Source organism: Acromyrmex echinatior, chromosome 6, assembly GCF_024713525.1.
Source record: "Acromyrmex echinatior isolate Ae372 chromosome 6, ASM2471352v2, whole genome shotgun sequence".
Lineage (NCBI taxonomy): Eukaryota > Metazoa > Arthropoda > Insecta > Hymenoptera > Formicidae > Acromyrmex > Acromyrmex echinatior.
Window position 1 is genome coordinate 10889072 of NC_141857.1, and position 26481 is coordinate 10915552.

Sequence of the window (26481 nt, forward strand, 5' to 3'; positions counted from 1 at the left end):
TGTTTACGTTCATTATGTTGATCGACACGTTCGATTCGTGCCATAGTATTCTTCTTCATATACTTCACAGCCGCAGTGTACGCTTCGATGAGAATCCCAGCAACGATCCAATGCTTGCCAAAGTTTATTCTGTACGCACATCTAATCTCGCATCTCATCGCGTTGTAGTTTGCGCGGAGCGTAATCGGGTATTCTCCACCCTCACCATTATCATCATCGATGTCATTGTTGTTGTTGTTGTTATTGTCACCACGCACTACATCAACGATTTCAAGCGCGTCGCGGTGCGGACGTTTCCGTAAAATCGTGCGTTTCAGAAATTCATTTATGTCTCGCACTTCGTGCGAGAATCCTTGGGAATTATTATTTCGTCTTTGACAAAATAAAATTTATTGTTCGATTTGTTTACGTTCGGTATCGTGTGATAAGTTTCAAAAATCGCTAGACCGAGCTCATAATCTCCGTCATTCAAATCTATGACGAGGAAGTAATTCGCCGCGAGGACGGTGCTCAGCATAAGCAACAACGACAGAAAAAGTGTTCGACTAATACTAAGATTTCACAGCACCTCGTCGAGCTTTTTAAATTCACGCGCGTTTGTAGAAACCGCAGACACATCTATTCGCAGAAACTCTGATCGCACGTCTGATAGGACGTACGATTGTACTCTATTGTCGTAGCACAGTTCCTGAAATATCGCATCAGTTCCTTGGGCGGTCGAAGATTATCGAAACTGTCAAAGTATACGATGCGGTTGTTTCTCTTCGGGTACACTATCCAGTGAGTATCAGGCCCCGTTGCATCGTCCAGATTCACGATACCGCTTTCGTTTCAACACGCGCCGCTCGTCGGTAACGTGTTACGCATGAAAACGTCTTTACGCGCATACGTATCGCGAGCTTCAATTGCACATTGGTGGCTGCGCCAGACGGCATTTTTATCGTCTTTTTGTCGTTTTTTTTCTTTGCAGTTATGTCCCTACGTTTATATGCCGAGATACAGTCCGCATCCATATTTGTACGGAGCGAGATACAGTCCGCGATCCTATTCCATTGTGTGATCATGACGTTGCACCTCTTCGAGCTGACGTCGCGCGGCTTTGCTCGTTTACTGCTTTCGCCACGCTTGCCAATCAAGGACCCGAGCGCGCCCAACATTGGCAGAAACGGTAACGCATCGCCTCGTTTTGCCATCGGAAATATTTGCTTTTTCGTCGCCTTTTTCCTCATCATCTTCTTCTTCGATTTCATGCCCATGCCGATCTTGGTCTTGGCTTTCATCGCTATCCAGACGGCAACTGCGGCGGCTCTTTCGCTCAAAGCCGAATCTCTCTCGATGACGCATCCTATCGCTTTATCGCCGAGTACCTTGTCCGCCGTGTGTCTATCGATGAGATCGTTGCTCCGAGAATACGCAATGTCGTATTCTCGGCATGCCGCATTCAGCAGATTTATGCTCGCCTCACCTCTGGCTAATGGCTTCGTAAGCCGAGTGCCCGGACCGCAAAACTGGTAGCCCGGAATATGTAACTTGAAAGGAAGCGCGTTTATTGCTCGATTCAGCAGACCGCCGCGCGATACCGATATTCGCTACAATCCTTTATCCTTCGGTGCGGAACCGTCGATATGCGTCCGCTGCCACAGCTGATTATATTAGTATTCGTCGCAGCGACGATAAGTTCGAATCTCCTAATCTGTCTTCACGTGTTCCGGAAGCTTGTTCCAGACGTGTTCGATATAATCACCGTACACGCGTAAGAGTACGATCTTCGATATATATTGCAACTGCTCGGCGCTCAAGTCTCGAATATCGGAAAGATGACACAGATGAGATACATTTTGCTACGCGATTTGCGGATTTGCGCGCCTTTAAATAATCGTTCGAGAGTGCGTAGCCTTTAGTGTGAGCATGAAATTCGTGCTGCAACCGCTGACGACGAACTGTGACGCGAAATCGCGAATAATAGGAGGCAGCGCGGAGAAGCGCATGGGGAAATACTGCTAAATACTATACGCGATCATTTGCGGTTCGTTTGTGGAAAATTGTGTGGAAACCAACGTTCTCATAAGTTTGCTCGAGAGTTCAAACGGTATACGTTTCAAGAACGTGTACGTCTATTCGAAATCGCTGCAACGAAATCGCCGAAGTATCGATATCTCAAAAATTTATTTACGTCTATCGATGAAATCGGCTACTTTACAACACTTACTTACTTTTCTCCAACAACAGCGACGTCGTTCCATCGAACGAGGCGCGCTCAAATTCTATTTTTATCTTTGATGACGTGACATGCGACAAGCAGGATGTGAGAGAATACTTTTCGATGAGCCGCTACGCGAATGTTGACTGCTTGTATACTAGACAAGCGAATCTGCTGATCCTGTAAACAGGATTGTATTTGAAACACGTTTACAACGATCATCTGAATACTGACATGTCGTACGACGAATTTTGCATGTTGTACCGTTACTGTTGGCAAAAAATATGGATTTTTAGTGATAGACAAGGACAGTGCGCTTAAATACAGGAGATACAGAAAGTTTAACGTGTTCGCGATATCGTAACGTGACCAGTCGTTGTCGATACTTCGCCAGAGATGCCGGCGAGAAGAAATTTTCCGCGAAGATACGCGTCATAGTTCGAGGACGATGGCAGGTTGATATCATCAAGATGCGTCCGTACTCGAGCTTTAACAGAAGTCATCACTACATACTCATCGTCATTGATGTGTTGAGCAAGTACGCGTGGGCTGTACCGCTCAAGAATAAGAGTGGAAGCGAGACGGCTGATGCTATTGTTAAGATAATTCGAGCGAGTGGAAGATGTCCTAAAAATTTACAGACGGGGAAGGAGTTTTACAACGCCGATGTGCAGAAAATCTTGAAAAAACACGACTTTAATCACTATTTCACGTATTCGACGTTGAAAGCGTCGGTAGTCGAGCGGTTCAATCGCACGCTCAAAAAGACATATAGAAGATGTTTACACTCAACGGCAATTACAAGTGGATCGATGAGCTGCCGCGTCTTATTTCAGATTACAACGCGCGCAAGCATCGCACTATTGGCATGCGACCCGCCGACGTAACTCCCGCGATCGCCGAAAGACTCTTGAACACGGTGTACAGCGTGATAAAAATTGGTCCAGCAAAATTCAAAGTGGGCGATTCGATACCCGTGAGCAAGTACAAAATGATTTTTGAGAAGGGTTACACGCTAAATTGGACCACCGAGGTATTTACGATTGTTAAGGTGCAGTGTACCAATCCTGTAAATATCGAAGACTATCACGGAAAATCCATCGCTGATGCGTTCTACGAGCACGAGTTGCATCGCGCTACTCATCCAGACGTGTATCTCGTGAAGAAAGTACTGCGCAGGAAGGGAGACAAGGTGTACGTCAAGTGGCTGGGATTCGATGGATCGCACAATTCATAGATACACAAAAACAATGTCATTTGATAAAATTTTGATTCGTGTATTTTTTCTACATATAAAAATATATATCAATATAAACGTATTATTTTTTTTTTGGGAGTACAAATTAGTTCGGTCCGTTTTCCGGAAAAGATGGCTCCGGCTGTTGTGAATGGTTCATAGTGACAGCTGATTTTGGCATTTTTAGAGAGGTTAAGCATCTGCTAATAATATTCAGTTTATATTGCTTTGAGTTTCATACAAAAACCTTGATTTTTACTGTGTTTGAAATATCGAATTTTGTGTTAACCAAGCAGCATTTGCGGGAGGTTCTAATTTTCTGCTATAATTGGAAGAAAAGTGCAGCTGAAGCCCATCAAATGCTTGTCGAAGTTTATGGTGACACTGTTCCAACTGATAAATCATGTAGGGAATGGTTTCAATGTTTCAAGGATGGAGATTTCAGCATTGAAGACAAGCCTCGCTCTGGACAGCCAAAAAATTCGAAAACAAAGAATTAGAAGCATTACTCGAAGAAGATCAGAGTTAAACGCAAGAGGAGCTTGCAGAATCATTGGGAGTAACTTAACAAGTCGTTTCTGCACGATTGAGAGCCATGGGAATAATTCAAAAACAAGGAAATTGGGTGCCTTATGAACTGAAACCGAGAGACATTGAAAGGCGATTTTTCGCTTGCGAACAGCTGATTCAAAGACAACAAAGAAAAGGTTTTTTTGCATCGGATTGTGACTGGAGATGAGAAGTGGATATTCTACGACAACCCCAAGAAGAAAAAATACTACGCTAAGCCCTCAATCATTGCCATCGACCTCAACATCAATCAAAGCCGAATATTCATGGTTCGAAGATTATGCTCTGTATCTGATGGGACCAAAAGGGTATTGTTTACTACGAGCTGCTGAAACCTGACGATTCCATTACGGGCGATCGGTATCGGCTACAATTGATTCGTTTGAGCCGTGCATTGCGAGAAAAACGGCCGGAATACGAACAAAGATATGATACAGTTATTTTTCTTCATGACAACGCTCGGCCTCATGTCGCAAAAGTCGTAAAAAAATATTTGGAAACGCAAATGGGATGTTTTACCGCATCCACCGTATTCTCCGAACATTGCTCCTTCTGGTTGTTCCGAAGGATGCAGCATGATTTGGCAAGTCATCGGTTCACTTCTCCAAAATTGAATCGCCTCCAAAGACGAGTCATTTTTTCGAGATGGAATTCGAAAATTGCCTGAGAGATGGGAAAAAAGTAGTAGCCAGCGATGGACAATACTTTAATTAATCTGTTCATTCATTTTGTTTGAAATAAATGCATTTTTAAACACAAAAAATGGACCGAACTAATTTGTACTTCCAGTATATTAGTCCCCATTCATCATCATTTTCGTTTTGCAGTATACAAAATATATAATTATTTATAACAATTTATGTATGGAGCAGAATACATACATATGTAGTAATACATAATAGTAATACTTATATAAACGTAAAAAACATATGTAAAGTGTAAATCAAAAGAAATACCTAATAGTAATACGCATAAATGATAAAAACATGAGACTCATAAAGTGTAAATTAAAATATTAGTATATAATACATACATAAATGGTAAAAACATATGTATTATATGAAAGTACAATAATCCATAATAGCAATATATACTACGAATAATATATATATAATACATATACGTAGGCTGCTGGAAAAGTTTCTGCAAACAATATGAAAAAAAACATGTAAAATTCGGTAAATGGCTTTATTGTTTTTCGAAGTATTCGCCTTTAAGATCGATACATTTTTGCATACGCTCGAACCAATTTTCAAAGCATTTTTTCCACTCTGAGGCTGTAACCTCCTCAGAAATCAGTATACGAAATGTTTGAACAGCTGCTTCAGGCGACTCAAACCGCTCACCACGCATTTTTTTTTAATGTTTGGGAACAAAAAGAAGTCATTAGGTGATAAATCAGATGAATACGGACAATGAGTCATCAATTCGATATTTTTACTGGATAAAAAAATCAACGGTTTGATGTGCTGTGTGACAACTGGCGTTGTCATGAAGGATGATGTGACGATTTCGGTTTGTTCTACGCAATTCATTTATGACTTCTGGCAAACAAATTGTTGTATACCAATCAGTATTTACAGTCCTTCGATTCTCTAAAGCCACGGTTGTCACATGTCCGGCATGCCATGCCATAACTGAAGAAACAAGCAATCATTTGCTTGGTAACACTGCGTGAACGAACAACTTTTGTTGGTTTCGGTTCATTTTGAAAAAATCCAAACAGTGGATTTACTTTCGAGCTCATACGAATAAATTCATGTTTCGTTCCCAATAACGATGTTGTAGACCAAATTTGACCGACCTCGGTTGAATTTCTTGAGCATTTCTTTGCTCTATTTAACACGAGCCTGTTTTTGAGCTTCGGTCAAATTATGTGGGATCCAACGACTGCAAAGTTTCTTCAAGTGCGCTCAAGTGATCAAGTGCAAAATCGTATGTATTGCTTTCATGTCAATGCCTAAGGATGCCTGAATCTCGCAGTATGTCATATGTCGGTCTCGCTCAATTATTTCACGCACAACATCAACATTAGTAGCAACAACAGATGAATGACCTTCACAGAATTCGTCACAGAGAAAGGTATGTCCACGCTGGAATTCGGCAAACCAATTATAAACAGTCCTATTGAATTATGCTTCATTCCCAAAAGCCAAATGAAGTCGATCGATGCATTGTTTCGGAGTTAGATTACATTTGTAATCGTAAAAAATCATTGTCCCAAAATTTTCACGTGAAATTTCCATTTTCTTACAAGATTACTTCTTTTAAAATACTATATAAACAAAACTAGTTAGCTTGGGTACAAACTGTCAATTAAATTATAGGTTAAAAACGTTTAATTTTACGGATGTGATAGTAGCAGAATGTTGACGCCACTGGAAGTATTAGATTGCAGAAACTTTTTCAGCAGTCTACGCATTACAAAGGTATCCGCCAATGCTCCCTCGGTATCGTCTCTGTCGAGTCCGATATGACGTATCATTTGTCATCGTATGGACTCAGAGCGATTTTCGATTCGGATATTCGTGTACACCTCGTGTAATTTAGATTGTATACACGATTGACGGTGAGTCATTTGAATCTTTTCATTCAAACACCGCGTGTAATCGTCGAACGTCCACTCTCACCGCGTACATCTTCGCTCTGAGTCCAACAAATTTGGTCATTAATACACCGTTGTTCTCATCCTTCATCAGGCCGAATACTTTTTTGTTCGCGAAAGGCATATCATACATATTGTCTGCCGGATAATTGCTTGTGTCGAATCTAGCGATATCGTATTTCATAGTCTCGTAAACATCGTCGCATTTTGTATAGTAAATGAGTCCGTGTCAGTATACATGATCTTACATTTGTCGCGATACATTGGTGACATATACTCGTGATGAAATTCGTACAAGCAGACGATATGACGAGTATGCACATATTTACGTAAATCGGCTTGTTGAACTTCATCTCGAGTTTGCGCATTTCGACGACAATCAAATTTTCCGCAAAGATGCTGTAGCTGTGAAAATTCGGTTTAGCGGTCATTGCCTCTGCGCCGTACCGTTCGTCTCATTTTATTATTAATTTTATATCGACGTGGTTGCGCACATTCTCCATGGTCTTACCAAATATCGCATTGTTCATAATTTATATAAATTTTTTTCGAAATCGTTTTTCGCGCGCGTTCTAAATTGTGTATTGAATTCAATATAATCGCGGAGCCATGGAGATTGAGCGAATTGTAGCACTCGGTGAATCTTTATTACGCGAAGACGTACATTGCTGCAGGTTGCGGTAGTGGATGATATAACGCTGCTTATCGTACAACGTCGCTAGAAGTTTATCTTCGCGCTTGCCGGGCGGTTTATCGCGCGTTGGACAGAAAGGTAGGTCAGTGTGTCGGTTGTAGATGCTGCGGATATTCGAGATCGACCTCGAGAATATAACCGATAGATGAATCCGGAGTGATCGCGCTCACGTCAAAGTTCGCGGTCTTCGACCCATCGAAATTCGGCGCATGGCAAAGGTTAACACATCGCCCATCTGTACAGATTATTTATATTGTAGTACATCAAGTATGACGACGGTTTCGAACGAACATATGTACTTGTTATTAGCCTGCGCGTATCTGCTGGAGCATTGACTGACCGCTGCGTATACCGCGCTTGATGAACGTGATCATATCAATGTCGGTGAGCAACTCAAATCTTATGCGCGTATGTTTCAGCATGGTGTCCCATGTGAAACCTGGCAATGTATAATAATGCAAGATCGAGACAGTAACTCGCGACGCAACTATTGCGGAAATTTTTGAAAATGCTAATAACAAGACATCGGTTTTCAAATACAGATCATTGTGCCGAGCGTTCGGATGGAGAATCGCTTCCAGATGAATGTAATACGCCTATCAACGAATTATAAATAAAATAAAAATAATTCGCGCGATAGTAAGCGCGTGTCCTGCAATTTTTTGACGCAATCAATGTATTCATACGGAAAGACACCTTTTCGTGTGAGTAATTTAAATTCTTCGTCTGATAATATTGGAAATTCGGCAAACAACAATTTTTAATTTATCTTTGTCGAGATACGCCAATTTATCGAGGCTTGCATTTAAAAATTTGAAAGAATTAATGAATTTTAATTTTACGTAATTTTTCTGAAAATTCTTTTCATTTTTGTCTTTGATGCAATCGACATGTTTAGTGAATGAAATATATTTTTCTTTGGTTATCGGCAGTACATGTCCATCGTACGCAGTAACAATTTCTTTAATTATAAAATGCGCGTCGTAGCCCGATAAATTGTGAAATACGACCGGAATATAAAACGAATTTTTATAATTTAAGTTACAATTCTCTTGAATGCGCTGGACCGCGGTATTTACCAGTGAGATGACAATGATCGCGAACTCGTGTATCGTCCGACGCGAACGGTTTCTCGCAGATGTGACAACGCGTCCCGCCCTACGGTACACCTCGCATTGTTCTTTCGACAACGTTTCCATGGGCATGTTGGCGAATATGATATTTTTCACGCGATGCGCCAAATCGTTGAGTTGCCATGTGAACCACTATACAGTCTTCATCGCGACGGAAGTGATACGATGATAACGCGTCATCGTACGCGCATCACATGTAATAGCCTATGCTAAATGCGTCATGCTATTGACGATGACGCGTCTTCCCTGTTGGACTTCGTCTTGCGTAAGACGCACTCCAGATCAGCGTAGAAGATGAACAGCACTTGTTCTCAGTTCTTAGTTGTCGAATTCGAGCCACCTGTTATCCTCACTTCTTTGCCCCTTTATCTATCCTCCCTATTGAGTCGCAGCATCAACGACATGTCACCGATCTCTTCTTAGAAAAACTATCGTTATCGGCATCTCTCTCTTAACGCACCGTGATCGTATCACCGATCTCGCGGTTCTTCTTAGATAAATATCATTATCGACGCTTCTGACCTTGAAAGAAAGAACTGTGAAAACGCGGTATGATTTCATCATCTATCCCTCATTGATTGATGCTTTGTGTAGCAACCGGCACATCGATAATGTGCCACCGATCCCCCAGACAAAAGTCCACGTTATAGTACTGCGATGCATTTTGGGATAGGTATGGGGCAGCGGTGGCCCGCAATGCACTTTGAAGTGGACGCGGGGTCCGCGGCGGCGGCGACGGGGTGTAGGGTGGCGGCGGTAGTGGCGATCCCCAATGACACGTGACGTCATAACATGACGGCATGTATCATCATATCATATGTACACATAAATATATATGCGCTTAACAAAAACATACAATATATTTAACTCTTCGATTATAGTGCGCGTACTTCTAAAAAGACACGCGGCGAACCCTTTACCCGTAGGCGGAGCTGTCTATCTAGCCAAAGCGTGCCGACATGCCACAACCGATCGACAACAACCAATATTTAGAAATATCATACTCGCCAGTCAACGACCAATCGCGACCATTAGACCTGACCTCTCCCTCCGTAATTGATCCCGCTATCCAAGAGATCCTCAATTATTCTCCCGAAGAGGGATTCCCTGTCCCTTCTCCTTTGAATCATCTCCCGTCTCTTCTATTCCAAGCAGATCCCATGCCGATCGACTGGGATTGGCTCTTTCGACTTTATTCCTCCCCCACCAGTGAACGGGATATAGACCATAGACTGGTGACAGCTCGAAATGACAGCATTCTCGGAAACTCCACCTCTTACACCCTGCTCTATAAGCACCTCGTCCCGATGTGCTCCTACATCACCTTCTTTGCCTTCAATTCTCACTGACCCTGTTTTTTTTCTCTTACCTACTCACACACACACATACACACACACACACACACACACACACACACACACACACACACACACGCACGCATGTACGCACACGCACGCACACACGCACGCACGCATACACACGCACACACCCATACACAAAATTATATTAGCTAATTTAATCATTTTAACATAAACAAATCGACTGTAACTAAATTAATAATATGTCTTTTATATATATATATATAATACATATACATATTAACCCCGATGTTATTTCTTTGACATTTAATTTCTTCCATGAATAAAAATTAAAAACAATTCCATTCCAAATTCATTCTTTTATAATAAAATTATTGTACAAAATTGGTATCTTTAAAAAATAAATTTTTAAAAAATTGTTGCATTTAAAATTACATTGTATTGTTAGAAAATCTCACGTTTGAAGAATTTGTCACGTAAAAAACTATACAAATTTTACTTAAAATATCTTTTCATATTTTTTAATGTTCCGACTGGAATATCTGAATTGGAAATATCTGAAGATTTATCTGTGGCTCGGGAAGCAGTTGAAAGAAGAAATTATATTGCAAATAATTTGTAAATTAAGTATATAAAGTAATGAAAATAGGTTAAAGTATACAAAGTAAATAAAGTGTACAAAATAAACATATGTATGTAACAATGAAAATTTATTATTAATAACATTACACAGTTACATTAAGAAATTGTTTTAAAAGTTCGTTTCTTTCTCTTTGAATCGAATTGTTTTCTTTTTGTTAATTGTTTTATCTTTTATTTGTTCCCTCCTCAACTGCAATCAATTTTTTTCTCACATTGTAAACCTCCTTTGTCGCCTTTTTTGGCCACTTTTTAATGGAGTACAACGTCCGGAAACTGAATTTGACATTTCTGCTGAACTCGGCCTATCGTTTAAATGTTTATTTTCTAACGTGCAATTAGAATTACTATTATTAACATCGATATCTAATTCTATGAATGAACCAGCAGCAATCGGATTAGACAATGGCGAAGATCTAGCATTCGAATGTCGACACGGAATAGAAGGAATGCAGTTCATTGAGAAGCTACTTAGGCATGGATCGGCTAAAATTTGTTGAAATGCTGCTTGGTCTTGACATAATTGTAAATGCCTAGTCTGTGACTTGATTGACTAAGGATATTGAAAAAAATTTCCGTTCAATAGGATAACGTCCGCTCCCGCAACATGTTGAGGGAGCGATGCGGAAAGTGCGCCATTCAGCGAATAGTTCCGTAGCGCTCTTTATTGCTGAATGCGTTCATTGATAATGTGATAAGTGATTAGATAATAACTGGGCTGTAATTTATGATGTAAGTTTATGTATACATTCAAAATAAGTATAACAAATGGGCAGTGTAAGAATATTCACGTAGCAGTTTTACGTTCAGTCAGTAGTTTTGTCATAATCATATCTGTGCAATTTATTAAATTGTTTTTATTACGATTCAAAGTCAAGTTTAATCTTTGGAAATGATTATCAATCCGCTTAATGTTGTTAGATTTTTATTACAATAGTATCTATAAGTTCAGTATATCGAACAGAAACACCAATAATTAAAGCAAAAATAGAATTTTTTAAAAATATACAAAAATTATTGCTGGATAACATTTTTCACTATATTGGATTGGAATTAAGAGAAAAAATCTATCTCGATTATCAAGAACCTTATAAACTACATAATTCTGAAATAATTGAAGATGATGAAGAAGCACGGAGTGAAGATAATTTAAATGGTCATCCTCAATGTTCAAATCAATGACGCAGACTTTGACAGTTCTTATAAAAGACGAGCTGTTGAGTATTGGCAGAATTGGGACATTAATGAAAAAAATAAAAATAAAAGGAATCTTCCGCTAAAATAAGTGCAAAATAAATTTAGAAGAGTTTCATCTGAACGTCAATTAAGACGATGGGAAGAACAATTACATTCAAATAAAAATCATATAGAAAAATTATCTTACTACATGGGCTGAAAAGTCCCGGGATTTTTCAATAGATGACGCCACTAGAAAATGAACATGATTCATTTCGAGAGGTTCATCTATCACTAGTTTATGTATGAAGTTTCATGACATTTCGTTCATACCTTTACAAGCTACAGTCGTTTAAGTGGTATTACTTTCGCCTTCGTAAAAAAAATGAAAAAACAGGAATATCGCATCTTGATTAAACATTGTTTTTTGATGGGAAAAACTTCTGAACAATCATTGAAATGGTTGCAGAAATGTTATCCCACATCTGCTCCTTTGAGAACAATAGTTTATCGGTGGTTTAGTGAATTTAAAATGGATCGTACAAGCACCGCAGCTCTGGAAGGCCAAAAGAGGCTACGAATGCGGAAATCGCAAAGCAAGTGCATCGAATTGTTTTGAGTGATCGTAAAGTGAAGTTGTCAACTGAGGCCGTGGGCATCTCAAAAGAATGGGCGGGATACATTTTGCACGATGTTTTGGAGATGAAAAAGCTATCGGCACGATGGGTGCCGTGTTTGCTGACCATCGACCAAAAACAGCAGCGCTGTTGATGATTCAACGGCCGGTTTGGCGTTGTTGTAGCGTAATCGAGGACTTTTTTCGACGTTTTGTGACGATGGATGAAACGTGGGTCCATTACCACACGCCTGAGTCCAATAGGCAGTCTGCAGAGTGACTGAAAAGCCACGAAAGCCGACCAAAGCGGTCAAAAGACCAACGCTCGGCCGGGAAGGTTATGGCCTCTGTTTTTTGGGATGCGCATGACATAATCTTCATCGATTACCTACAGAAGGGAAGAACAATTACGGGAGAGTATTATGCAGCGTTATTGGACAAACTGAACGATGAAATAAAGAAAAAACGGTCCCATATGGCGAAGAAAAAAGTTCTGTACCATCACGATAACGCACCGTCACACACGTCCTTGAAAGCGATGGTCAAATTGGACCAATTACGATTCGAATTGGTTGCTCATCCACCGTATTCTCCAGATTTGGCCCCCAGCGACTATTATCTGTTCCCAAACCTCAAGCGGTGGCTTCAGGGAAAGAGATTCACATCGAATGAGGAAGTCATCGCGGAAACCGAAGCGTATTTCGAAGGCTTGGACGTTTCGTACTACAGAAAGGGCATCGAAATGTTGGAAAATCGCTATACCAAGTGTATCGCCCTCGAAAGTAACTATGTTGAGGAATAAATATAACTTTGCGCAAAAAACGCTTGTTTTCATTAAAAATCCCGGGACTTTTCAGCCCATGTAGTACATCTTCAAATTTACACATGATAAATTTACTATAGCTGTTAAATCAAGATTCATAGTTCATGATATCGATCTAAGGTGGGCTTTACAAGTTCAAAAAGAAATAGGAAATTTAAATCCTATATTTAAAGCATCTCACAGTTGGTTATCAACATTCAAAAGTCCCACCGAATTGTTTCGAAAAAAATTACAAAATTTGTAATAGAAGAACAATAAAAGATTCCGTTGAGTTGCAAATACATTTTCAGCAAAATGATTTTCTGAAAACAGTGAAACCACTTATCGAACAGTTCGGATCTGAAAATGTTTTTAATTCCGATTAAAGTGGTTTCCAATTGGAAATTCACTCTGGAAGATATATTATTGTCTAATGAAGGAGTAAAGAAAGTAGAGTGTGCTGTGCAATCTATGTCATCAACAACACTTATACACCAATAATATAACCAATAATATCGTGTAATGGAAATTTGTTGTCACCTTTATTTATTGTATTGAAAGAAACTAATGGTATATTTGGACCAAGAGTACAAAAAAATCTTATTTACATCTATAAATGTTATTGTAAAAACATCGAAATCTGGTAAAATGATTTAAATAAAAATATGTTAACGTATTCATTACATATTTCTTTTTTCGCTTCCTTTGTAAGACATGTACTCGTATGTATGAACATATATCCGACTCGAAGGACCAACAATGTATGTTCGAGTGTGTACAATGTGTGTTCGAGAGCGAATCAGAGCGAGAGCGCTGACGTGAAATTTTTAAGGTGATGCGGCGTTTGTCTAACAATATTCCTTGCGAATCACATTCGGCGGTTTTCTAGTGGCGAAGCATCTCCTTGGCGGTGCACTAATGGCGATGCGTTAGCTTAGAACGGCGGAAAACTGAGAGCGGCGGAAAACTAATAATTGTGGAGAACTAAGAGTTGCGGAGAACTAAGAGTTGCGGAGAACTAAGAGCATTAAGAGCTTTAAGAGTTTTGAAAAACTAAGAGAGCTATTGCTAATCGGTTTTGCCTTTTATACTCTTTGAGAACAAAGGCTTCCTTTTGTATTCGCCTGAGATTTTTACACATTGAAAATTTTGAGATGATCCTCTGTGTCGGGTGACGATTGGCGATTTCGCGCGCAACGGCCAAGCGGCACGCTATTGTCATGCGCGCCCGTTAAATCTGGATTCTTGATTGGAATGAACGCATATTACGCGTTTTGCGTCACGCGATCGCGCGTGCGCGACGACCGATCCGAATTGGTTAGCCGTTATAGCGGTTGAAGTTTGCGTACGTGCGACGTGCGGTTTGGCTTGTTGTTTTTTGACTTTATCGACGAGATGATAGCCGAGTTTATGTTTCGGAAACTTCTAAGGACGCTTGAGATCCTTCTAGAAGCTTTCGATCCGTATGTCGCACGAACGCCAAATATGGAAATTATGTACATGTTGGCTCTCGAACATTCCGCCCGCCTTGTCACGCAGTGACGAAATTGATGATCACGCTTGGCAAGTGTGCAGATGTCGCGAGTTCTGTGGTTGCTTGGGGGATCACGGCGTTTCAGATGGCGCAGGCTGATGATGTGTGCGCGTTCCGTGCACGGTAACGGCAGCCTATGCGTGCACCTGATCGGGTGCGCTCTGAGTTTAAATTAACAAAGGTATTTAGGAGATGCAATGACGCAGACGCGGTCATGTAATTTAGCTACGATATTGATCAAAGTTGATTAGCTGTCAATCACGATTGCGAGGCGAAAGTTGCGCAATGGTTGCGAAAATAGAACGTAGTCAGCATATTTTCGAAACGAAACGGTGAAAATGTAACAGAATGGTACATTGGATAGTACATTGCATCGACCAGTAAACATGCTATTTTCGAAAAGGAGAATAGGAACATCCGCATCCTTGAAGAGTACGAAAAGTAAACAAAGTAATCGCGAGCGTTACAATGATTGCAGGCGGTTTAACCGACGCGAATACATTGACGAAGATCGCGCGGTTCTTCACAATGTGCGGTATACTATTCTTGCGAGTCCGCGTGTAGAGTTGGCGAGGCAGCAGGTCCAGGCAGCATCACTAATTTGACGATGGGTCGGATGAGCTCGGAAGACGCTGTGCGGACTGTTGCCACTCGAGTCACCCCGTCCTCTCCTGGGTGCAGCTTGGTGATGCGAGCAAGAGGCCATTTACTCGGCGGTGATGTCTCCGATGTAATAAGGCATAATGAGCCGATCTGAGGCACGGTGCTGACCTTGCACCACTTCGGGCGGGAGGTTAAGGAATGCAAGTACTTTCCCGACCACCTTTCCCAAAAGTGGTCACGCCTGCAGGTGCTGCCAACGAGTGAGTGAGCTCGTTGCCTTCTCTGCGAGCGACCGCTCTGGGATGGCTAGTAGCGGAGCTCCGATGAGCAGGTGTCTTGACGTGAGCGCTGAGAGGTCGTCGAGATCGTCGGACAGCGCTAGCAATGGAGTTTCAGGCTGAGCGTTAGGCCAAGTCGAATCGTCCGTGATCAGCCAAGGGGGGCCTGACCACCAGAGTGGGTGATCCAAGAGCTCTCCTGGTGTTATTCCCCGAGAAGCGCAGTCGGCAGGGTTGTCCTTCCCAGGAACATGACGCCATCGTCCTTCTGGAAGCGCTTCTTGGATCATGGACACGCGGTTGGCCACGTACGTCTTCCAACGAGAGGCGTGACCCTGGATCCAGTAGAGTGTGACCTTCGAATCGGACCAAAGAGTGACTGGAGTTGTGGACAGGCTTAAAACGATACGTGTGTGCGCGACCAATTTTGTGAGCAAGGCGGCGGCGCACAGCTCCAGTCGCGGCAAGGACACCGGCTTGATTGGAGCGACCTTACTCTTTGCTGCCAGCAAGAGAACTCTGACCTCATCAGTGCTGATGACACGAAGGTACACCACGGCCGCGTACCCTCGTTCGGATGCGTCGGCGAATCCGTGCAGTTCGATCTGCGCGTCCTTGGCGCCTGTGTTCAACCCTCGGTTGATTCTGAGCTGGTCCAGTCTTGGGAGTTTCCTCAGGAAACGGCTCCACTGGTAGGCGTCTGCTTGCGGGAGCGGGGCGTCCCAGTCCAGCTTCTGCAACCATGCTGATTGCAGCAAGATTTTTGCGCGAATCACCACTGGTGTCAACCACCCGAACGGGTCGAACAAGCGCGCGGTCTCCGAGAGAACTTTCCTCTTGGTGAAGCTCTCAATGGTGCAGCATTGAATTGAGAATGCGAAGGTATCGTCCACCGGGTGTCACTGCAAGCCCAGTGTTGCATGATCCTCGTATTCCCACGACCGCAGATCCGCGAGACAATGATCCGACGGAATGCCGACGAGGATTTCCGGATGATTGGCTGCCCATTTTCTCAGCGGGAACCCGCCCGTCATGCACAGCTGGCGGAGCTCGGATATATATGTGTATGAACACATATGTATGTATGTATGTATGTATGTATGTACATATGTATGTATGTATCCGAAAACAACGCTTCTGTTAAACGTGTCACGATATGACAGTACATGTATGCAATGTATATAGACAGTGTATTAGACTTTTTTCATTCAATCGTAAGCTTCAGTTACGAGCATTAAGACATGGACCGAATAAAAGAATATATACACCGAAAATCAATCGAGTGAAAGGGGTACTGTCCGTTGTCACCAAGTTCACCCGTCACCACCGCCATCGAAGGAAAAAGTGAGATATTGAGAATATCCTGGAGAAAAGGTCAAAGTCGCCAACGTGTTCATCATCAACGTCATCGATGCCATCCAAATATAAAGTACAGGGTCCGGCAAAATGATCTCCCACATTTTGCACTGCCACTGTCCCCGAACCACTGAAGAGAGGGGGAGCTTAGTGTAGTCGGTTGGTAGCTCGCGCCTTGCTATTTCAGTTGTCGTCATGAATTGGACGGGCGAGCCTTCGTTATCGAAACATTTATGAAAAGTAACGAATCTGTGATTACGACGCAAAGAACTTTTCGTACTCACTTCGCGCTTGGTAGACATGCTCCAGTTCCAGATCGCAAAACAATACTGTTGTGGGTTTCAAATTTTAGAGCTACAGGTTCAGCTTTAAAAAGAAAATCAATACGCCAAGAAATTACAGGAATATCGCCTCAAATTATTGCTCGAGTGATGGAAACTTTTAGAAATCAGCTTCGAATGTGTATCGAAAAAAATGGTCGCCACTTGGACTCTGTAATTTTCAAAACTCAATAAAAACAAATGGCATAGCATAAATTTTTAGTTAATAAAAATAAAATCTAAATAGCATTTACAATGGCGTTTTTATTAAAGATTAAAATGTGGGAGATCATTTTGCCGGACCCTGTATAAGCATTGATAAACTCGCGAACAAAAAAAATACGTAGAAAGACGCGATAAAACGTGTTGCGACACGTTCGCAATTCTTAGAAAGAGGGGAGAGTTACCCCCTCTTCGATTCTAGAAGTTTTATATACATTACAATTTACGCGGGTGCAATTAGTCTTGTGATACTCGCTTGTACGAACGGTTGAAAAAAAAACTGTACTTCGCTGAAGACAGCAACGCATCGTACGAAACGAAGAAGGACTGCAGTAACATATAAGTTTTAATATTCTATACACAAAAGAAACGTTTTTAACATTATGTATGTACACAGCATGGAACATCGCAAGGTGCGTTTATTGAGCAGACGTTACGATCTGACAACTACGGGCTACAAATGTTTGGAAATTGGAATCAACGTTGATCCACCGAGTTACGTGAAGATCGAGTTACCTGAGAGATCATCGCGGACATGAACTGCTGCTGTCTCTGAAACGTGGAAGAATCTCTACGAACAGCGATAGAATATTTACAAGATGCTGCGAAACGAATACAAGGACAATTTTATAAGCATTGGACCGCTAACTGTCAGCGTTTGCATGCTGAACGATGTTTCGTCCGTACGCATGATAATCGAAACGATGCTACGACATATGTTTGAGTTTGACGGATGTATCGATATAACATTCGAACGATTAACTCGACTCGTCGATACGGTTGATGTCAAGTATACGCGATTCTCCAATATCGCGTCCAAAAACGCTATACGCGATAGTGATATCATTAACAAACATCAGCTCGTCGATTGCGAGCTATTGGCTTTAGTTTTTTAATACATACAAAAAAGAAACGATGTAATAATATGTGAATAAAAAATTTTTTTTGTTCATATCATTATGTATGTACTTTCTTTATATCCGTCCATCCATCCATCCATTCATCCCATATCTCGACGCGCTATAGCGATAACTTTTCATGATGGCACTTATGATCTAAAGTGTTTTACATACAACTGCCCCCCTATAGATAAATTCTAGGCAGGCTCGCTTTCCAATGGCGAAGATCGATTCTCAACGTCAGTCTTTGTCCTGCTTTGTCCGCGCGCAAGACGTGTTATAACGTGATATTTTTTTTCCCCAACATGCAACAATATTCTACCATTTAGCATTAATGGTAGAATATTGTTGCACATTTTCTGTGATTAAGTGAAATGATAATTTTTTTTACTGTGCAGCTATAGCATGCAAAAAGAACAAAAAGTTGAGGAGACCTCCTTCTCCTCCTCTTTCTCAGAGGAGATTCAGAGTAATATCATAGTTGATCTCACTCAATTACATGTAAATCAATTAGAACTGTTCCATCGCCTCATCGAGATTGCCGATGAGGTGGATCTCAAACATGTGCGCATTAATAGAATTGCATTCAAACATCTCATCGACAATCTCGATGAGGCTGTGGAGGAAGAGGAATAAGAATTCAGCGAAGGATGAGAAGGAGGAGGAGGACGGAGAAGGAAAGGGTGTGGAGAAAGTAAGAATATTTTTTTTATTATATATTTTTTTCTTTCTTTTTTTCTTTAATATTTCTTGTTCGCGTTATAATACCGCCACGCATTTAGGGAGTGGACTCCGCGACGGCTATCTGAAACGCATTTTTGGGATAGACGCGGAGTCTGTGGTGGCGGCCCGAAACGCACTTTAGGATGGACGCGAGGTCTGCGGCGGCAGCGGTGGCGCTGGCGCCTGCGGTGGAGTGTGGGGTGACGGCGGTGGTGTTGACGCTGACGCTGACACTGGCGTCTGCGGCAGGATGTAGACATCATATCGGTAAACACTGATAGCGCCGGGACTTCCCGCGCCTACCAGTATCCCTCGCGCCTTCTCCCCCGCGCTTACGAGTATCCCCGCGCCCCGCGCCCTCCTCAGAGGACCTGGGTTAGAACCGCTACTATTATACTACTCCAGTATCTAGAAGGAAATTCATTTTTCCATTTCGTTTCTTCAATTAGCAAAATTACAAGTTTCAATCCAGTTCTCGAATGCATCTTCGCTGTTATTTGCGTTACTCGATACTCATATGCTGTTTACGTTGTCTTTGTTTCTCTCCGTTCCTCTTCTACTTCGCTACTAGTGAAAGACGACTTATCGCTATCTTTATGCTTCTTATTCCGTCTTATCTTTGTGGCTGTATTTATTTGCTTCTTTTGGTTTATTTTGGGTTTTGTTTTACGTGTCTGCGCCATTTTGGGATCGTCCGTTTAACGATCAACATTCGCTTCTATTATGAATTAATAAATATGATTCCCAACTTTTTTACAATAGATGCAAAATTTCTCTATGATATTTACGCCTGCTAATTTTTCTGCTTTTGGCAAAGAAAATTTTTGTGCATATCTACTTGAACGACAATCTTTATCACAGTGTTCTATTTTTTCTGTATTGGTAGATTTCGGTCGCTCCGCGGATTATTTTTATTTCGGTCACTAGTACTCTCGCGATTCGTGTAACCTTCGGACATTTATCCAATTATAATTAGTGGCTTAAAGAAATTACGGATTTACAATACTAGCGCAAGTCGCATGCTGCTGACTGCGCGTTGAGATCCGCTAGAGTAGCATATCTATATATATTCTAAGCCATGGGGCAAGCCGCGGGGTGAGGGTCCGGGGGCGAGAGGAGTATTGTGGTGCGGGGGGGCAGCCAATGAGCGAGCTGCTTTGTCCTCCCACCACTTCTCATAGTTTTCCTTCCCGGTCTCCGTCCCCACGGGCGCATGTGTGTGTGAGCTGATGACGTCACGGCGTGACGCGTCGCGACGACGACGACGATCCGGCGAGCTCGAGAGCGGGCGAGCGACTGAGGGAGTTCGCGCGTTTTTTCTTCCCGCGTGCGCGCTGTCGCTCTCGCTCGCACCAACGCGTTTCTCACTCACTGTAAATATAATATAATAATATAATCTTACCTCCTTAAAGATACGGTAAGAATCCCATTTTTTACTGTCGTTCTCGCTCGCACCAACGTTTTCGTTGCGTTCGATCGTTGCGACCGAGAGAGTTTCGCGCTCTCGCTCGCACCAACGTTTTCAAATTTCTCACCGCATCCCTAATCGTGTTCGCTAAAATCACTAGCATAACTGGAATCTTTGTCGGAATCTCGATCTATATCGAAATCAATTTCTTCGAATATTTCGTCTAGAATATTTGCGAATTGTTCCGGATCCACGTTTCTAATGTAATGGACTACGTTGTCAATGTTCGCACGGTTTGCCATACTTTTTACCGATGTCGACAAAAAACAACGAACGATATTAGAAAACGTAAGCTCACGCGTTTTTTTTTCACTACTAACGCTCGTTTAGTGCGAGTAATTATATATATCGTATGATTCCATATCCATTTCCGTATTCCTTTTGCTATTTTTTTCCTATTAAGTTTGCGTCAGCGCGAGTTTCCTTTTTTTTTTCTTTTTATGTGAAGATAAAATTGTATATATATATATAAAATAGATAGGGATACATAGGTAGATTAGAGAGGAAAATGAGACGACGCAATTACACAGTGTTTGAGATTAAATATATTACACAGTACAAAATAATTTCACATATTATAAAAACGTATAGGTTCATCGTTATTGATATATACAATTAATTAATTGATATATACAATTAATGTTCTCCGAAAATCAAAGCGATCAACTCGCAATCGAGTATGTCGTTGCGGTCGAAGGATTCGTTATCGTACATCATTTTTAGTACGTTCGCAGATTTCGTGACAGTGGACGCGATAGCAAGAAGTCGTGAAAATTTTTTATCGACGTTATCGGTCATTGCGGTTAGAGAGGAAATGAGATGATTCACACAGTGTTCGAGATTAAATATATTAAGTACAGTACTTTTCGACATAGACGAGCTGTACTTGTTTCTAGACGCAGTATTGGTAGATTATTAATTCGTCCGAAGCGTAACGTTAAATTTCCAACGTACATTGGAGACGACGCACGTATTCCTTTATTATTTTCGTCGTACTGCAAAAGGGACAAAATGACGTGTTTTTGTTCGAGAAGCTCTCTCCAGATGTCCGGTGAAAGCGGAATCTCTTTACCGTGACAATCTCCCAAAATGATAGTTACGTAAGAAGGGAATGTGACATTGATACCAATGTTCAAGTATTGTAGCCAGTTGCAGTTAACGGATATTTTCTCTCGAGAATGCGTACGGTAGGACGGTGTACGATTTGATGTCTGTAATTAAGGAAAAAAAAAAGAAATTGGCAGATGGAAAAGAGACGCAAAGGGAAAAGAATATCTACCTATTTGATATGTTATCTTTATCTGGATTCGCATCAGTTGACTCGTCGACTGTTTTTTTCTTCTTCGTGCTTTGTTCATCGTGATCGTCCTGTTCCATAAGATAATTTATAATATCCGCGTTGTTGAGCATTCTCACGATCGGGGAAAAAAAAGCTTGGAAAGTGCGTACGAACGATGTTGTCGGAATGATCGTTCCTTTCTACTGATCGTTTAAAAATTATTATAGTATATATTATATGTGTCCTTTCATCCTTTCCTCTTCCTCCTCCTTTTTCTTCGTCTTATTTCTCGGTGTGTGTTTTGTCAATGTGTATTACTCGATTGAAATAATCGATCTAAGATATCCTGCATTTGTTGTAATAACCCGTTTCGCAAACATTCGACGTTGAGTACGTTTATATTAAATTTACCAGCCTCTGTTACGGTTCTCGTGAACTCGTTAAATGTGTAAAATTGTTGTTGTTTGGCAAAGTACAGATTACCATTTATATATCGGAAGGCCAAGGTCGGAGCTGGCGGTATTCCTGGGAATACCGCTTGTAACGGTTGATACGAGCGAACAGTCATACTACATTCGTCTATCTGCGCCACGTCGTTACCATTGAAAATCGCGTAGATTTGTCCTCTGTTAATATTTACTACGGTATCGATGAAAGTGTTCGGGGGAAATCCTAGATTCGAGAGACGTTTTGGCCAACCTTCTTTCAATTTGAAACTGGGATACTCGATCATGTAGACTATATTATTTATAAACAGTATTAGTTCACCTGAAGGTCTTTGATACGCGGCTGATAAGGAGAAATTCTCCGGAAGGAAATCCATGTAGCTGTTTAGTATGTACGGTCCGTCGTATTTTGTATCATCTATATTTATTGACCATACGTAACGTTGGTACGTGGCGAATATTCGATGATGCAATACCAATATCATATCTACATATTGTAAAGTACAGAGATCTATGTACTCGGGTTTATCTGTTGTAATTTCGGTAGTTGGTGGTGTTGTTGTTGTTGTTGACGTCGGTGGTTGTGTAGTTGTTGGATTTTTATCTCCATAGAGTTGTTGAATGGCTAAAATGTCCTCTATGTTGAGTCTAACGATTTTATCCTTATTATTAGCAGTGACATATGCGAACATTATGGAATCTTCACACGAACTGTGTGGTAATCCTAATGTCCAATTTCATGTGTTAACGTGTTAAGCAGATAATCCTTGTTACTAGCAGATTTTTCGGTTAGATATATATGCCACGGTTCTGCATCCACGTGTATTTCAGCGGTGTAATTGACAACATTTGAAGGATAGAACGCGTGAGCGAGTACTCCACCAGGTCCATCGAACGAGGCGGAGCAAATCTCCTCGTTACGTTTACGATCAGCGTACGTGTGTGTGCCATTACGATAAGATATTAAGATGTCGGGATTTAATGTTTTACGTTGGAACGTTAAAGACGAATTCGCTGCCCATAGCGAGAACGCGAATGCGGTAGTTTTCAAGATGTGCACGTCCGCTAAATGGAAGTTCCACGTGAGATGTGTTTTTGCCCATTTCCTCCTACCTGTATTATGCTCGTGATGCAAAATGTCCGGGAGACCACATCGTAGTTTACGCATTTGATACAACGTATAGTTATTCAATGTACCATCACTCGGTATTTGATAATATTCTTGAAATAACGAAATCGCCTGTTTAAGTTCTCCCTCTTCGAACGATAATTGTGTATTGTTTTCACTCTTACGCAAGTAGCCGTACTTTTGTAGATACAGAATTGTTTCAGTATCTATGCCTTGACGATTCGTCGCTGTCGTTGACGCTGTTGTCGTAGTAAGCGTAACGAAGACGACGACGACGACGACGATGACGAACGCGGAGGACATCGCGATGTAGCACAAGTATACGACACGCAGCAGGAAAATAAAAAAAACGATGTGTACTCGAACGCTTTGTCAGCAGTAATGAATCACGTTCCGTGATTTTTTTATATACGAAGTCTGTCCCAAAAATATCCGACCTACCTCCATTTTTCGGCGCTTGGCTTATTCTTTGTCATCCGGTTGGTGGCATCCTTCGAAGTAGTCCCCATTTGATTGAACAACACGCTCATATCGATGCTTCCACTTCCCAAAGCAGTCTTGAAAGTCAGTTATTGGAATCGCCTTTAGTGCATTCGTCGCATTGGTTTCAACAGTCTTCTTGTCGTCGAATCGGTGTCCTTTAAGCGGCATTTTCAATCGAGGAAATAGCCAAAAGTCGCAGGGAGCTACGTCGGGACTGTACGGAGGCTGACGAAGCTGTACAACACTGTGTTTTGATAAATACTGCTGCACAAGGTTTGATGCATGCGCTGGAGCATTGTCGTTGCTCAACTTTTTCGGTCATTTTTAGCTACTTAAAAATCCGACGAACGTGAAAAAGACACTGTAAACAAATACACACTGCGTATGAACTATACGTCCTACTAGTGTCGGCGACCAACCGATAAGTTCGTAAGGTCCTACTGTTGACGTGCCTGCCCGGTAGAGGTCGCTAGAACACTTTGGCGCGAAGATATAAATGCAGGTCGGATACTTTTGGGACAGACCTCGTATACGATACGACGAAATGCTTCGTCAATAGTAATGAATCGCGTCTCGTACTCTTTCATGTGTTTGTTTTTACATTATAATACGACAGCGTGACTTTTTGATGAAGAAGGAGAGTGCTTGAGAAAAATATTATACGATTTTGCGAATAACATTAGTCAATGGATTATACTCTATCACCCTGTCGTGAATAATAAGACAATAAGCTGTGGTGTTCAGTGGAATATTTTCCTTGCACTCGAATTCTATACGAATATCCACAGTAGCGCTTTTTATCGATTCGTTTTGACGAGAACAATCGATCACTACGAATGGGCCGTATAAAAGAAATTCCCCGATAGATAACATGGCATCGCGATTGTCGTTACCGTAGTATGTCTTTTGAAATTTTACATACATATCGTAGAGTACAGCATATTTCTTGCGTTCGAAATCTAAATTCATATCGTCGTAAGGATAAAAATCAGAATTTAAAAAAAGTTTCACATTAGTGAGATTACACGTGTCGAATTGCGAAACATTTTGCGACGGTTCGTTTCTTTTTCCGGTTTGAAGCGCAAAAATTACGTATCGCGGTTTTTCCAATTGCGATGTTGTTTTAACAGAATGCTTCGTTGTACTTTGAAGCAGAGGAAATTCGTACAGGTTCCACGACTGGAAACACATTCTGATCGTCCACCTTCCAGCGTTCGCAAAAGTGATAATTTATTGACATCGTTTAGCACTACATGTGGCATTTTCCATTGTATCTTCGATAGCGTGATTTTATCGGCGATTCCGCTGATGCCTGCGCCACGACTCAATTGTTATCGTTACGCTCACGTATCAGGATAAGTTCGTGTCGCGCGTTTATTACTATGCATTTGTAATCCTCGCAAAATCCTAGGAGTGTATTGAGCGGTACGCAAAAGTTGAAATCATCGGTCACCGATGTGCGAAAGAAGTGCATTGTGGCGTCCCATCCTGCATTTTCTAACGTTACATTCTTGCTGGTGGTTAACGATACGAAATTTTTGATCGTACTGGTAACACCAACGTTTCTACATCTATCGATTTCCACACCGTCTATCTCGTATCGAACATGAACGCGACGCAATTGTTCGACAGTTTTGGTTGTTCGGATTTGTCTCCAGCTGGTTTCTTCGCTGAAAATTTTCCCTCGACGTAGAGAAAACTCTCACACGGTAACGTGTACAAATCTTGGTGTTGTATAGGTATTCGTATTTCATCGCTGTATCCGAATGTGGTGTTAGCGTATGGGTTGTAAGTGTGAGTCTCGATCTTAACGATATGATCGTCGAAGATGGGTTCACTTCCTATATGTAGAATATCGCGACTCATTTTTCACGACGAATCCCAGAGATCGTAGAAATGCGACGTTCGCAGCGTTCAATCTGTCCTCTGTTCCTCTCTGCTTTCCTTCAACGTATCGTTCGGTAAGCAATGATAATTGCGACGTCTGCGGTACGATTGTCGTCGTAGATGTATTCTTATAATCGTGCGACTCGTTCAGAACGAGCATCTTTCGTTCGTGAGCATATTTTTTTATCGTTTACGTCGTATATGAAGTCGAATCGATATCGCCTCTCCACGAAGGTTTATCAACTGTCCGTTTTGATCCACTATACGTATCGTTATATCGATAATGTTTCTCGCGACGACTGGGAGATAAATGACGTGTGTAGGAGTATCGGACAATTTATATCCAGGTGGAATGTTCATCACGAATTCGTGTATCGTATGCGCTGATTTATCGTTGTTGTACGCACCCGAAGTAATGTTGCATTCTACACGAATTACAGTTACATTCATAATGTTTACAGGTTTGTCAGACGCGTACCACTTGTTCGGTTGTATTACGCGAGAGTTCGAATAACCTAATAGCGAATCGATGTTATTCGGTTTCGTAAAATTTATTCGGTACGCACATTTGATCTCGCTTCTCATAGTATTCTCATTGGCTCGAAGAATCAGTATCTCTTCTGTATGAGTACCGTCGTTGTCATCGAATATATACGCGTCGTCATCATCATTATCTTTATCGTCAGACGTTCGTCGTAATATGTGACGGATAGCAGCTCTCAGATACTTGTTTATAGCACTCAATTCGTACGATCCTTCGGGAATCGTGATTGTTTTGTCGTCGGTATCGAAGTAGAAGTTATTGTTCGTGGAAGTAACATTCGGTATCGCGTTGTACGTTTCGAAATTCGTAAGACCCAATT

General features: G+C 41.4%; 3 protein-coding genes across 3 annotated transcripts; all 3 read right to left on the minus strand.

The window, feature by feature from the left end:
• Window positions 1-15363: 15363 nt before the first annotated feature.
• Window positions 15364-17064, minus strand: LOC147909424 (uncharacterized). Its single transcript, XM_087407249.1, has 2 exons — window positions 17047-17064; window positions 15364-16242 (listed from the first exon to the last, which is right to left on the minus strand). The coding sequence occupies exons 1-2, from the start codon at window positions 17062-17064 to the stop codon at window positions 15364-15366; spliced, it is 897 nt and encodes a 298-aa protein (XP_087263375.1).
• Window positions 17065-21977: 4913 nt separating this feature from the next.
• LOC147909425 (matrix metalloproteinase-2-like) lies at window positions 21978-22811 on the minus strand. Its single transcript, XM_087407250.1, has one exon. It carries the CDS (start codon window positions 22809-22811, stop codon window positions 21978-21980), a length of 834 nt encoding a protein of 277 aa, XP_087263376.1.
• A 32-nt stretch (window positions 22812-22843) lies between these two features.
• Window positions 22844-23551, minus strand: LOC147909426 (matrix metalloproteinase-24-like). The gene has a single exon (XM_087407251.1). The coding sequence runs from the start codon at window positions 23549-23551 to the stop codon at window positions 22844-22846; it is 708 nt and encodes a 235-aa protein (XP_087263377.1).
• Between the last annotated feature and the right edge of the window lie 2930 nt (window positions 23552-26481).

What these genes read in the sequence shown, in the direction of transcription:
- LOC147909425 (XM_087407250.1), bottom strand. Translation starts at nt 22,811, where the DNA reads ATGTTCGCATATGTCACTGCTAATAATAAGGATAAAATCGTTAGACTC.
- LOC147909426 (XM_087407251.1), bottom strand. Translation starts at nt 23,551, where the DNA reads ATGTCCTCCGCGTTCGTCATCGTCGTCGTCGTCGTCGTCTTCGTTACG.